The sequence below is a fragment of the Piliocolobus tephrosceles genome, chromosome 2 (genome assembly GCF_002776525.5).
Source record: "Piliocolobus tephrosceles isolate RC106 chromosome 2, ASM277652v3, whole genome shotgun sequence".
In the NCBI taxonomy this organism is placed as follows: Eukaryota; Metazoa; Chordata; class Mammalia; order Primates; family Cercopithecidae; genus Piliocolobus; species Piliocolobus tephrosceles.
Genome location: NC_045435.1, coordinates 83,830,902 through 83,846,223, shown reverse-complemented (window position 1 = coordinate 83,846,223; position 15,322 = coordinate 83,830,902). Strand labels below are relative to the sequence as shown.

General features: G+C 46.9%; 1 protein-coding gene across 3 annotated transcripts in view; it reads right to left on the bottom strand.

Annotated features, from left to right (window-relative positions):
- Nucleotides 1-2,434: 2,434 nt before the first annotated feature.
- NEK4 (NIMA related kinase 4) overlaps nt 2,435-15,322 on the bottom strand; it is a 68,871-nt gene continuing 55,983 nt past the window's right edge. For all 3 annotated transcript variants that reach the window (XM_023195621.2, XM_023195622.2, XM_023195623.2), the window contains exon 15: nt 2,435-2,709. In XM_023195621.2, coding sequence (XP_023051389.2) covers nt 2,617-2,709 — 93 coding nt within the window. In that variant the 3' untranslated portion in view covers nt 2,435-2,616. The remainder of the gene's footprint in view (nt 2,710-15,322) is intronic.

The window sequence follows — 15,322 nt, the reverse complement described above, 5'->3', positions numbered from 1 at the left end:
GAAGAAAACAGGATCAATGTTTAAACAAAATAAAAATATACAACATGGGAATAAGAAAGTATGGGGGAGGTCAGGTGTGGTTCATGCCTATAATCCCAGCACTTGGAGGCCGGCAGCAGGAGGACTGCTTGAATGCAGTTTGAGACCAGCCTGGGCAACACAGGCTTCCTCTCCACAAAAAATTTTAAAAATTAGCCAGGTGTGGTGGTGCATGCCTGTGGTCCTAGCTACTTAAGGGGCTGAGGTGGGAGGATCACTGAAGCCCAGGAGGTCAAGGCTGCAATGAGCTATGATCACCTCACTGCACTCCAGGCTGGGTGACAGAGCAAGACCCTGTCTCAAAAAAAAAAAAAAGAGACGGGTGAGATTTCTTTAATTCTAATAAAATACCTGCTTTATACCAATACATTAGAAAAATTAAGTAAAATTGATGACTGTCCAGAAAGATGTGGATTTCCAAAACATGCAAGGAAAGGAATAGCTCAAGGATACCAAGTTTGCCAAAGATTTGTTCCCAACTGGGCATTGGGACTTGATGGTTTTGCAAGTTGAGTTCTAGCAAACCCTTCAAAGTGAAAATAAGAGTTATCAGAAACCAGGCTGTGAGCACTGTAAAAGGGCAGGAAGTATTGTTTTATTCACTACTATATCCCCAGCTCCTGGCAGAGAACCTGGCACACAGTAAACTCTAAAAATTTGTTAAGTGTGCCAGGCGTGGTGGCTCACGCCTGTAATCCCAGCATTTGGGAGGCCGAGGCGGGCGGATCACAAGGTCAGGAGATCGAGACCATCCTGGCTAACACAGTGAAACCCTGTCTCTACTAAAAAAACACAAAAAAATTAGCCGGGCATGGTGGTGGGCAACTGTAGTCCCAGCTACTCAAGAGGCTGAGGCAGGAGAATGGAGTGAACCTAGGAGGCAGAGCTTACAGTGATCCGAGATTGCACCACTGCACTTCAGCCTGAGTGACAGAGCAAGACAGGTCTCAAAAAAAAAAAAAAAAAAAAAAAAAAAAATTCGTTAAGTGGCTGTAAAAGGAACATTTCATTAGAGTATCTCTGTGTGTGTGTATAATTTTCAAAGATATATTTTTAGTTACAGAAACTGAAAACAGGGCTGGACACAGTGGCTCATGCCTATAATCCCGGCACTTTGGGAGGCTGAAGTGAGTGGATTGCTTGAGCCCAGGAGTTCGAGACCAGCCTGGGCAATATGGTGAAACCCTGTCTCTACAAAAAATGCAAAAACTAGCCAGGTGTGGTGGCACACACCCATGGTCCCAGCTACTAGGAAAGGTGAGGCGGGAGTATCACTTGAGCCCTGGAAGTAGAGGTGGCAGTGAGTTGAGATCATGCCACTGCACTCCAGCCTGACTGAATGAAATGCTGTCTCAAAAAAAACCACCTGAAAACATTTCTGGAGCAATTATTTATTTTTAGAGTCCCTCGAATACAGAAGTGAAAATGTACTATTCAAGACTTGTATTTAACTTTATAAAATTTCTTTCCTAGATGGGTATTACCTCTTCTTAAACATTTAACTAATAAAATATGTGATACATAATGATACATTTAAAACATGGAACGACAACTAATATCTTAAAGTACATGAAGACAGACTTCAGGAGACAAACATTAAATATATCCAAAAACTAAATGGACCTAGACTGCTTACAGATTGCTTAAACCGAAATGAAATTTGTGTTTAAGAAATGTTTTCATTGATGGAAAAATAAATCTAACAAGACCATTATGTAAAAACATACTAATTTACAAAGGCAATGTATCTCAGTTTTAATTTGTATATACCCTAGATGAGGTTTATATTAAATGAGAATAAAATATTAAAAGTCCATCAATGTGTAGAAAAGAAATTCAGCTGCTCAAGTGCTAGATAGAACTTCATATTCTTTAAATCTATATCTAGAACTGTGAATTGACTTTTTTAAATTTTATAATTTATGGCCAGGCACGGTGGCTCACGCCTGTAATCCCAGCACTTTGGGAGGCCAAGGCGGGCAGATCAAGGTCAGGAGATGGAGACCATCCTGGCTAACATAGTGAAACCCCGTCTCTACTAAAAATACAAAACAATTAGCCAGGCGTGGTGGCGGGCGCCTGTAGTCCCAGCTACTTGGGAGGCTGAGGCAGAAGAATGGCGTGAACCTGGGAGGCAGAGTGTGCAGTAAGCCGAGATTGCACCACTGCACTCCAGCCTGGGCGACAGAGTGAGACTCCGTCTCAAAAAAAAAAAAAAATTTTTCAATCCAAAAAATTTCAATCCAAAAGTTTTCAAGCCCTGTGTTTAAGCTAATCAGTACCTTAAAAAAATAAAATTCTAGATATAAACTTGGTGGATTAAGGCTCAGTAAACAGTAATCAAACAAACAACAGATTTGTCCTCAGAATATGAAAGCCAAAGTTTTTTTCTTTCGTGATCCTGCTTCATATTATTCTGCTGTCCAATTTCTTTTCTGTAGGAAAACTCCAAGGAGATATAAAAAAGAGATATAAAACAGTGGTGAATGGCTTCCAAATGACTGTTTGCCCTTGTTTTTTAAGCCAAAACTCTCTAAAAATAGGTCTTTAATTCCGGCAGCAGATTAGGACAAACACTCAAAAATTCATGTTTTCTTCAAAAAATTTCAACTGGCGAGCTTTCACGCTGTAAGTTGTATACTTTTCACCCATGTGCTCCCGCAAATGTACCTATTTGAGAAACAAAAAGAAAATCAGTATGTAGTAGGAAAAAATATTTCTGTAATCTTAGAGGAAGGGCTTTTCTAAGCATGATATCAAAGTGGAAACCATACAGGAAAATACTAATAGTTCAGTTTGCATAAAAATTTTAAACTTCAAGATATTTTAAAAAGTCATAAGAAATTAAAGAGCAAACAAAAAATAAACTAGGGAAAACATTTGCAACATTCATGCCAAAGGATTAATAGCATTCATATATAAAGAGTTCTTTGAATCAATAAAACTCAACAATATTAGAATAGGTAAAACAAAATCAATCTCATAGATAATTCAGCAAATTCATTTATATATATATGTAAATATAAATCCCATATATTTACCAAATAATCACATAAACCACTTAGTGAAATGGGAAAAGTTCCCTTGTCCCCCTTGCAGGGCGTTTGATGGGGCTGTGGCTCGCTTCTTCAGTGCCCCACTGCTCAAACCGCTAGGGGAGCATACAGACAGGCAGAATGTGGGGGCTCCGACCTCACGGTAGTGTCTAGGGGTGAATGTTTACAGCTGAAGCCCCGGTGGGCATGTGTTACAGGGTGCTCTTTTAGTTTAGCCATCTGTAGGCAGCTTGTGTTAGCTCAATTAGACCCTTGCCCTATCTCAAGGACACAGGGCTTTCTGTATCCCAGGGTTCCTGCCTTGGTGTACCGGAAGAATCAGATCACACATAGGCTTAGAGAATGAGTGCAAGGTTTTATTGAGTGAAAGTAGCTCTCAGCAGATGGGGGAACCAGAAGGGAGACGGTTTTCCCCTGGAGTCCGGCCGCTCGGCGGCCCGGGTTCTCCTCCAGCTGCCCTGGCCAAACTCCACCTCGTTCTGCCAGTCGATGGCCTGCTGGCATCTGTCAGTGTGCTCTTCTGCTGGCATGTTCCCCTTGACGTCCTCTCGATGTCCAGCTGCTTGTGTCTTCTTTTGCCGATGTGTTTCTCTCAACATCCAGCCTCTTATCTGTGTTCCTGCTAGGGTCTCGGGGGTTTTTTATAGGCACAGGATGGAGGAGTGGCAGGCCAGGGTGGTCTTGGGAAATGCAACATTTGGGTACGAAGGCAGCAGTGCTTGTTCTGAAGGTGGAGCCCTAGCCAGAGGCCACACCCTCCCTTACCCAGTACTTCCCTGCCCCCCTTCCGTATCATTAGCATACATAAAATTCAACCTGACTAGTAATAAAAAAAAAAGTACTATGTGACATTCAATGTATGCTTGTGGAAAGAACTGTTCAAAATTAAAATAACACCTAGTATGTTATACTGTGAACCTCCTGATACAATGCACTGAGGGCATATCACTTATGTGGTATTCCTGGCAAAAATGTATAACCTAAATCTATTCATGAGAAAATATCAGAAAAATCCAAACCAAGGGACATTTTACAAAACACATGGCCCAGGCTGTCTCATCCTTATGAGCAGCCTGCCCTGAATCCTCTCTCTCTTAGGGTATACTGCCTATTCTGCACTTAACTTTCAAAATATTATTTTTCTTTTGCAATAAATTATTCTATGCTGCAAAAAATAAAAAAAACATGGCCCCTGCTCCTCAAAAATGTCAACGTCATCCAGACGTAGTAGCTCACGCCTGTAATCCCAGTACTTTCGGAAGCCTAGGCAGGCGGATCACCTGAGGTCAGGAGTTCGAGACCAGCCTGACCAACATGGAGAAACCCCATCTCTACTAAAAATACAAAATTAGCTGGGCGTGGTGGCACATGCCTGTAATCCCAGCTACTCAGGAGGCTGAGGCAGGAAAATTGCTTGAACCCGGGAGGCGGACGTTGCGTTGAGCCAAGATTGCACCACTGCACCCCAGCCTGGGCAATAAGAGCAAAACTCCCTCTCAAAAAAAAGAAAAGTCAAAGTCACAAAAAAGTGAGAAAATGTTTCAAATTTAAAAAGACATAACAATTAAATATAAAATGTAATCCTGTTTGGTTCCGCATCCAACATGACACCATAAGGAGCTCTGTAAACCTACCATTTCCCTCAGTGGCCAGGCTCACATCTGTAATTCCAGCACTTTAGAAGGCCAAAGTGGGCTGATCCCTTGAGCTCAGAAGTTCAAGACCAGCCTAGGCAACAGGGTGAAACTTTCTCTCTACAAAAACTACAAAAAATTAGCCAGGTGTGGTGGTGTGCACCTGTAGTCCTAGGTACTTGGGAGAACGACTTGAGCTAGGGAGGCAGAGACTGCAGTGAGCCGTGATCATGCCACTGCACTCCAGCCAGGGCTATAGAGCAAGGCTTCAACTCCAAAAAACAAAGTCTCTGGAAATGGTGCTAAGAGAAAATGACCTTCAAATTTTTAAATAAAAATTATAGGAGGCCATTGTTTTGGACTAAACTCCTGCACTAGTGATGACAGCCGCGGGCCATCCGGAGCAGCCGCTACCATCACGCTGGCAGCAGCAGGGAGATGTGAGCGGTGATGGCAGCAGCAGCTGCAGAAGAGCAGTGGCACCATTGGAACCCTGTACCCTGCGTCCCTGAAGCAGCTGGCCAGACCACGCCCACCTTCCGCATGGTTGGGAGCCGCCCCCAGGCCGGGACCCTCCACCACTCCAGACACCTGCCTCAGCTGTGGGGAAGGCGAGGGGAGGAAGCACAGTCCCCAGAGCCGGCCCCTGGGAGCCCCGCCCAGAACCCACTGCCCTGGAGGTTGCTAGGATGGGGCCAGGCTGTCACCTGCCGGTGGGGGAGCAGCGTGGTCAGCGCAAAGGGGCAGGCACAGAGGTGCCCCAAGGCAGAGCCAGGCCGGAGAGGCCCCAGCTGCCCCTGCAGGCTCAGGGGTGTCTGTTTCCACAGCCTGGCCTCTCCCTATTACCCCCACCCCCAGCTCCAATCTCAGAGCCAGATGAACCCAGGCGTGGTAAAAGCCCGGCCAGGTGTACGCATGTTTGGGGCAGCAATGACACACCAGCCCCCTGCCACTTTGTCCCTCTCCGGACTTTGGGCTACAACAAGCGCAGGATGGGGAGAGTTTAAGCTGAGGGCGAGCGGAGGGCAGCTTGGCACTGGCCTGCATGTGCACCATGGCATGAGCAGCCTGGGCCTGAGCAGGAGGCAGACAGGCTACTGGACAGAAGGGGGCGGGTCCCCGGTGAGGCCCCACCTTAAGGCCAGGGAGGGCTTGAAGGTTGGGGGCCTAGCTGCTAGTCCCATAGACCAGAGTGGGAACTTGTGGTGCCTTTTCTGGGCCTGCCCATGGACCAATCGGCAGGTACTTACTCCTGTTTAAGCCCCCTTAAACCCCTGGGCTTAGCCAGAGCAGAACAGACAATGGGACGACTAGCTGCGGAGGAGCTACCCTCTCTTGATGAGCTCAGCACTCATCAAGTGGGGCTGAATACTCCAGGAGACACCCTGTCTATGGAAAGGAGGTGCCCCCTGCGGACCTCCTCTGAGCTGTTCTCTCTTTTTTTCTGAGACGGAGTCTTGCTCTGTCACCCAGGCTAGAGTGCAGTGGCGTGATCTTGGCTCACTGCAACCTCCACCTCCTGGGTTCAAGCGATTCTCCTGCCTCAGCCTGCCCAGTAGCTGGGACTACAGGCACATGCCATCAGGCCTGGCTAATTTTTTTTGGTATTTTTAGTAGAGACGGGGTTTCACCATGTTGGCCAGGCTGGTCTCGAATTCCTGACCTCGTGATCCACCCACCTCGGCCTCCCAAAGTGCTGGGATTACCAGCATAAGCCATCATGTCCAGCCTGAGCTGTTCTCTCAAAGAAACTTCTCTTCCTCTTGCTTACCCTTCACTTGTCTGCGTACCTCTTCCTAGTCACATGACAAGAACTCGGGACTCACCGAATGGTGAGGCTGAAAGAACTGTAACACAAACATATTAGGAGCTGAGATGCCCCTTTCTCACCACGTTGCATGTGAAGAGGAGAGAAGAGCTGTGGCCCTTCAAGGAGCCCAGACCTGGGAGCTCCCCAAACCAGGGCTGTGACTCCCTCTTTGGAGCGCTGTGGTTCCTGGCATCTCCAAGCTTCCCCAGTGTTCCCTGGTGCCAGCACGGGAAGCTGCCTGAAGTGCACCTCATCTGGCCGTAGCTTCGCAGAGGACCAGTACCCATGCCGGCACCTGGAGCTGCCCACCCCGCTGCAGCAACTAGAGTGTCTTGACTGCACAGTGGCTGGACCCCATGTTCGCTCCCACACCCCTTGTTGCTCACTGCTCCATGCCTGACTCTCCCTTGGCAGGCATGGGATACAGGCTGGTAATATGAGTGCAATGCCAGGCTGTGGACAGAACAAGCCCAGCGGGCCCAAGTAAAACTCAGGCAAAGGCGCCATCAGCCACAGATGTTTCTGGTCAGAAAAGTGACACCCCAAAGATTTCATAACACTAGGCCCAATAGTCCAGACTAAAAATCATAATGGCATCACTAATGCTCACCAAACAGAAATTGAGCTGTCATCTGGCCTTTCCAGAAATTGAGAGACTGAAAGAGGTAACAGCCTAACTTCCCAAACAGGCCAGTTTCAACTGACATCGTATGAAGCTCTCTCTGTTTTAATCTTTCATCTGAAGTAACCTGATGTTAACCAATCAGCTTATTTTTCCATTATTCTGTCTCCCTGTCCCCACCCCAAAATGACCAATCCCCTTTTTTTCTGGAGCAACCCTATTAAATGAGACCAATCCACTTTTTATTCTTTTTTTCTTCTTTATCCGACCCCTTTTCTGTCTATAAAGCTAATCTCCTCTGCTTCACTCATTAGAACACTTATTCTATTTTTTTTTTTTTTTTTTTTTTGAGGCAGAGTCTCACTCTGTCGACCGGGATGGAGTACTGTGGCCGGATCTCAGCTCACTGCAAGCTCCGCCTCCCGGGTTCACGCCATTCTCCTGCCTCAGCCTCCCCGAGTAGCTGGGACTACAGGCGCCCGCCACCTCGCCCGGCTAGTTTTTGTATTTTTTAGTAGAGACGGGGTTTCACCGTGTTAGCCAGGATGGTCTCGATCTCCTGACCTCGTGATCCGCCCGTCTCCGCCTCCCAAAGTGCTGGGATTACAGGCTTGAGCCACCGCGCCCGGCCACACTTATTCTATTTTACAGAATGAAGTGTTGCCCAATGCTAGAATCACAATAAACCCAATTGAGATATTTAAACAAAATGTGTTATAATTTTGTCTTTTGACAGAAGAAACATTTATTTGAGAAAATCTAAACTTTGGTAAGAACGGTAAGAGTCAGTGGTACGCGAATCATGACCAACTGCCACCTTTCTCCAGCCCACCTAAGTGAGACAAAAATTCTACTCCAGGCCACTGAAGGCAAGAACATAGGCCTTTGTTTTCCTGCAACTTCCAGTTGAAAGGTTATCTTCTTCGGAGGGTAGGACACTGGTAGATCTCATCCTGCTGCCTGTTGTTGAGGCTACATTTCAGGAGCGTGCAGGCAAGAAGCAGGAGTTCCCTTCTTCCACCTAGCCCAGAGTACTACGATGTAGGTTCTACTTTGGGTACAGGACTGCTAAAAATTATGGGGACCATAATTTTTATTATAATAATAAAAATAATAATTATTTTTAATAATTACAGGCTCACACCTGTAATGCCAGCACTTTGGGAGACCGAGGTGGGTGGATCACCTGAGGTCAGGAGTTTGAGACCCAGCCTGGCCAACATGGTGAAACCACGTCTCTACTAAAAATACAAAACTTGGCTGGGTGTGGTGATGGGTGCCTATAATCCCAGCTACTTGGGAGGCTTAGATAGGAGAATCACTTGAACTCAGCAGGCGGAGGTTGCAGTGAGCTGAGATCGAGCCACTGACTACAGCCTGGGTGACAAAGCAAGACTCCATCTCAAAATAATAATAATAATAATTATGGGGCCCCAAATCACCTCTTCTCCAGACCATAAAGTGAAGATGCCATGTTAGTGAAATGCCAAGAAGTATGCCAAGTATGCCAAGAAGACCAGAGGCTACTGCCCCATCTCCCTCCAAAACCGAGTGCACTAAGTTTCTAAAGTGCGGGTATCACTTGGAAGAGTGCCATTGTCTCCACCCACAGCTCCATAGCCATGCTCACAAACTTTGCTTGGGACTAGAAAGAGGCCATAAAACAGAGCACCAAATCTCTTCCTAAATGAACTGACTTCATCTGGAACAGAGTGTGGAGTTCGAGCCTCACAGTGCTTTCAAAAAGAGTGGAAGTGTAACTGAGTACCTCCACTTTAATCATTATTATTATTATTATTCTGTGAGACAGAGTCTCACTGTCATCCAGGCTGCAGTGCAGTGGCACAATCTCAGCTCACTGCAACCTCTGCCCCCCCGGGTTCAAGCAATTCTCATGCCTCAGCCTCCCGAGTAGCTAGGATTACAGGCGTATGCCACCACACCAGGCTAATGTTTGTATTTTTAGTAGAGATGGGGTTTCATCATGTTGGCCAGGCTGGTCTCAAACTCTTGACCTCAAGTCCCAAGGTGCTGGGATTACAGGCATTGAGCTACTGCACCTGGCCTCAATTATTTAATTATTTTTGAATTCTTTGTTTTCTCTCTCTTCTTATCCTCCTTTTTCCCACTTCCTACTTAGCTCTTCAGAAATACAATTATAGGCTGGGTGTGGTAGCTCATGCCTGTAATCCCAGCACTCTGTGGGAGGCCGAGGCAGGTTGATCACCTAAGTTTAGGAGTTTGAGACCAACCTGGCCAACATGGTGAAACACCGTCTCTATTAAAAATAAAAAAAATAGCTGGGCATGGTGGCAGATGCCTGTAATCCCAGTTACTCAGGAAGATGAGACAGGAGAACTGCTTGAACTTGGGAGGCGGAGCTTGCAGTGAACCAAGATCGCACCACTGCACTCCAGCTTGGGCAACAGAGCGAGACGCCATCTCAAAAAAAAGAAAAAAAAGAAAAAAAAAAGAAATACAATTATAGCCTTTTACCTTCGCTTCATCAGACACTCCCTACAGGGGTAGATCAACTATGTGCTTAGAAGCTCCAGAGCAGAACACTTGCCCACTAGGAGGTTGTCTCAAGAGGTAACTAACAGTAGATTCACAATCCAACGTATGCCTGCTCACAAAGAAACCAGCAGTCACCACCTTGATCACCTGGTAGATAAGGCACCAAGCTAACACACAGACCCTTGCAACTGCTCGCTCCCCCCTAACCCGCCATATCCCATTCATGTTAGGCCCTTGTTTTTGAGACGGAGCTCCATTCTTGTTGCCCAGGTTGGAATGCAATGGCACAATCTCGGCTCACCGACCACAACCTCCGCCTCCCAGGTTCAAGTGATTCTCCTGCCTCAGACTCCCAAGTAGCTGGGATAACAGGCATGCACCACACCTGGCTAATTTTGTATTTTTAGTAGAGACAGGGTTTCTCCATGTTGGTCAGGCTGGTCTTGAACTCCCAACCTCAGGTGATTTGCCTGCCTTAGCCTCCCAAAGTGCTGGGATTACAGGGGTAAGACACCGTGCCCAGCCTATGCCCCCTTTAAAAGTGCTTGCTGTCTACTCCAAAGGAGGAGTACTTTTTAAAGGCAGAAAGCCTGTACTTCCCCCCAAGCTAAGCTTTGGAATAAAAAGTCACCTTAGGCCGGGCGCAGTGGTTCACGCCTGTAATCCCAGCACTCTGGGAGGCCCAGGTGGGTGGATCACAAGGTCAGAAGATCGAGACCATCGTGGCTAATATGGTGAAACCCCGTCTCTACTAAAAATACAAAAAATTAGCTGGGCGTGGTGGCAGGCGCCTGTAGTCCCAGCTACTCAAGAGGCTGAGGCAGGAGAATGGCGTGAACCCGGGAGGTGGAACTTGCAGTGACCCGAGATATCACGCCACTGCATTCCAGCCTGGGTGACAGAGTGAGACTCCCTCTTAAAAAAAAAAAGTCACTTTATACCAGACCTCGCTCTTGTTAATTGGATTCTGCAAGCACCAAGCAACTGAACCTGTGTTTTAGATACAGCAGTAGAAAGGCAACTGGGAGGAGATAAGCCAATTCATTGGACATGTAAACTAAACTATAGGCTGGGCTAGTTTGCAGAGAGGACTACAAAGCTGGGACAAGGCCTCTTGGGGTCAGAAAAAAAAAAAACTCAGATATTGACATTGGGAGCAATCCTGTCAAAAAGAGACCAAATTTAATCAGATCAGTCTGTGGAGTGATGTATGCCCCACGACATTGTTGAAAACAATAAAGCAGTCAGCCAGAAACTAAAGGGTCTTAAAAGTTATGTGAAGTCAGGGAAAGAGAGTGAAGAAAGCCCTTGTACAACTACAGTCATTCCAAGGTAACTGTTAGCACCCAAGGCTGCATGCATGGAGGGGCAACATCAGGGGCTTTATACTACCGGGAAGGGACAGAGGAAGCAGACAGACTTCACCAAAACAATTCAGGTCAGACATGGTGGCTCATGCCTCTAATCCCAACACTTTAGGAGGCCAAAGTGGGCAGATCATGAGGTCAGGAGATCGAGACGTCCTGGTCAACGTGGTGAAACCCCGTCTCTACTAAAAATACAAAAATTAGCTGGGCGGGGTGACATGTGCCTGTAGTACCAGCTACCTGGGGAGGCTGAGGCAGGAGAATCGCTTGAACCAGAGAGTTGAAAGTTACGGTGAGCCAAGATCGTGCCATTGCCCTTCAGCCTGGCAACAGAGCGAGACTACATCTCAAAAAATAAATAAATAAAAATCCAGTCAGTTACTATACAAATAAGCATATAACAATCACCGGCCAGGGACAGTGGCTCACGCCTGTTATCCCAGCACTTTGGAAGGCCAAGGCAGGCAGATCATGAGGTCAGGAGACCGAGACCATCCTGGCTAACATGGTGAAACCCCGTCTCTACTAAAAAATACAAAAAATTAGCCAGGCGTGGTGGCGGGCGCCTGTAGTCCCAGCTACTCAGGAGGCTGAGGCAGGAGAATGATGTGAACCCAGGAGGCAGAAATTGCAGTGAGCCGAGATAGCACCACTGCACTTCAGCCTGGGCGACAGAGCGAGACTCTGTCTCAAAAATAACAAAAATAATCCCCAAAGGGGCCAATACCGAGTTTAAACAATGAATTATCTAAAATGTCCAGCTTCCAGTAAAAAGTTGTGAGAAATGCAAAGAAATAGGATAGTATGACACATATGCTGGAAAAAAGCAAAGAGAAACTGCCTGTGAAAGTAACCAGATGTTAGATTCAACAGACAAAGGTTTCAAAGTAGGCCAGGTGCAGTGGCTCACACCTGTAATCCCAGCACTTTGGGAGGCCGAGATGGGCAGATCACAAGGTCAGGAGTACAAGACCAGCCTGACCATTATGGTGAAACCCCGTCTCTACTAAAAATACAAAAATTAGCCAGGTGTGGTGGCACACACCTGTAGTCCCAGTTACTCAGGAGGCTGAGGCAGGAGAATCGCTTGAACCTGGGAGGCAGAGGTTGCAGTGAGCCAAGATCGCGCCACTGCACTCCAGCCTGGGTGACAGAGTGAGACTCTGTCTCAAAATAAGAAAAAAAAAAAAAAAAAGATTTCAAAGTAGCCACTATAAATATGTTCAAAGAACGAAAAGAAAACATAATTTAAAAAGTAAAGGAAGGTACAGTGACAGTGTCACATCAAATAGAGAATATTAAGAAACAGAAAAAAATTATTAATTAAAAGACCCAAATGGAAAATCTAGAGCTGAGAAGTATAATCACTGAAAAGCAAAATTCACTAGAGGGGCTCAACAGCGTACTTACACTGGCAGAACAATTAGCAAGCTTGGAGACAGACCAATAGAAATTATGCAATCCAAATAACGGAGAAAAAACTAAAATGAAGAATGAACAGAGACTCAGAGAAATGAAGGGCACCATTAACCACACCAAATATGTATAAAGAAAACACCAGGAGAGGAGAGAAAGGAGCAGAAAAAAGGCCGGGCATGGTGGCTCACACCTGTAATCCCAGCACTTTGGGAGGCCGAGGTGGGTGAATCACTTGAGGTTAGGAGTAAAAGACCAACTTGGCCAACATGGTGAACCCCCATCTCTACTAAAAATACAAAAATTAGCTGGGTGTGGTGGCATATGCCTGTAGTCCCAGGTACTTGGGAGGCTGAAGCAGATGAGTAGCTAGGACTGTGTCCGGAATTGGTGGGTTCTTGGTCTCGCTGACTTCAAGAATGAAGCCACAGACCCTTGCAGTGAGTATTATAGTTCTTAAAGATGGTGTATCCAGAGTTTGTTCCTTCAGATGTTCAGATATGTCCGGAGTTTCTTCCTTCTGGTGGATTCGTGGTCTCGCTGACTTCAGGGGTGAAGCTGCAGACCTTCATGGTGAGTGATACAGCTCTTAAAGGCAGTGCCTCTGGAGTTCTTCCTTCCTTCTGGTGAGTTCATGGTCTTGCTGGCTTCAGGAGTAAAGCTGCAGACCTTTGTGGTGAGTATTACAGCTTATAAAGGTGGAACAGACTCAAAGAGTGAGCAGCAACAAGATTTATGGCAAAGAAAGAACAAAGCTTCCACAGGTTGGAAAGGGACCCCATCAGGTTGACACTGCAGGCTGGGGCAGCCTGCTTTTATTCCCTTATCTGACCCCCCACGCACATCCTGCTGATTGGTCCATTTTACAGAGAGCTGATTGGTCCGTTTTGACAGGGTGCTGATTGGTGCATTTACAAACCTTGAGCTAGACACAGGATGTTGATTGGTGCATTTACAATCCTTTAGCTAGACACAAAAGTTCCATAAGTCCCCACACAACTCAGGAGCCCAGCTGGCTTCTCCTAGTGGGTCCCTCGCCAGGGCTGTGAGGGGAGCTGCCCGCCAGTCCTGAGCTGGGCTTCTGCACTCCTCAGCCCTTGGGTGGTTGCTGGGACCTGGCACCGCGGATCCGGGGTTGGCGCCCGTCAGGGCGGCTGGGGCCGAGCAAGGTGCTCCAACATGGAGGGCTGCAGGTCCCGAGCCCTGCCCGGCGGGGAGGCGGCTGAGGCCTGGCAAGAATTCCAGTGCTGCGCGTGCGGGCTGGCAGTGCTGGAGGACCCACTGCACCCTCCGTAGCTGCTGGCCCGGGTGCTAAGCCCCTCACTGTGCGGGCCAGTGGCTCTGGCCGCCCGGCCATTCTGAGTGCAGGGCCCTGCGGAGGCCGCACCCACGCCGCTCGCACCGCAGCGGGTGCAGCCCGGGTTCCTCCCGCGCCTCTCCCTCCACACCTCCCGGCAAGCAGAGGGAGCCAGCTCCGGCCTCGGCCAGCCCACAGAGGGGCTCCCACAGTGCAGCAGCTGGCTGAAGGGCTCCTCAAGCACGGCCAGAGTGGACGCCGAGGCCAAGGAGGTGCTGAGAGCGAGCGAGGGCTGCTAGCACGTTGTCACCTCTCAGGACTACAGACAGCTAGGACTACAGACACACACCACCATGCCAAGAACCCAGGAGATGGAGGTTGTAGTGAGCCGAGATCACACCACTGCACTCCAGCCTGGGTGATAGAGCAAGACTCTGTCTCAGAGGAAAAAAAAGGAACAGAAAAAAAAATTTTTTTTAAGAAATAATGCCTGAACACTTTACAAATTTATTGAAAAACACTCATCTACACGTCCAAGAAACTCAATGAATTTCCAAGTAGGATAAACTCAAAGAAATCCACAGACACACACATTAAGGGTAAAGTGCTGAAAGTCAAAAACAGAAAATCTTGAAAGCAGCAAGATGAAAATAACTCATCAGAAGGCAACACCAATAACATTCACAGCTAACCTCTCCTCATAAACAATGGAGGCTAGAAGGCAGAAGGATAACATTCAAAGTGCTCCAAAAAAACCTGTCAACCAAGAATCCCATATCTAGCAAATCTATCATTCAAAAATAAAAGTGAAATAAGGAAATTCCCAGATAAACAAAAGCAGAGAATCTGTGGCTAGCAGACCCACATTACAGGAAAACTAAGTGAAGTTCATCAGGCTGAAAGGATGAGACCCTACACAGTAACTCAAAGCAATGTGAAAATATAGAAGAGTGCTGGTAAAGGTAATTATAAAACACAGTACAAACACATATTGCCTCTCCTTAACTAATTTGAAAAGCTAGTGTATGAAACAATAATATAGAAGATGGCAGAGTAAGAAGCATCAGGAATTCATCTCCTCACTCAAGCAAAAATTGTACTGACAGAATCTCTTTTACGTAACTATTTAAAAACTCTGGATTCTCTTGAAGGCTGGAAACATCTGAGGGAAGTCTTAAAAGCTAAATTGTGGTTCATTTCAGCCCTAAGCACTCTGCACCCAGTGGCAGACCGTCATGCTGTGTTCCTGAAGCAGCTTGCATGCCGCTTGCAGGAACCAGGGTAGGCAATAAGAAACCAGACCTCCAAATATCAGGGATCTCTGTACTGATAGCTGACTGCTGCTTCTGATCACTAAGGTATAGATATAGAAGCAGGAAACCAATGTTGCAACCATCACTGACACTGTTGCAAACCTCCCTCCCTCTAGCTGAGGTGACTCCCTGGGGATTTAAAAAGACTGGTGCCTTTATTTCTCCCCCCTTTATATTTTTTTCTTTTTCCCCTTTTGGGGGCCATACATTAAAGGAGCAGGACGTTCCAAAGCCACTGGGCACGATGGCTT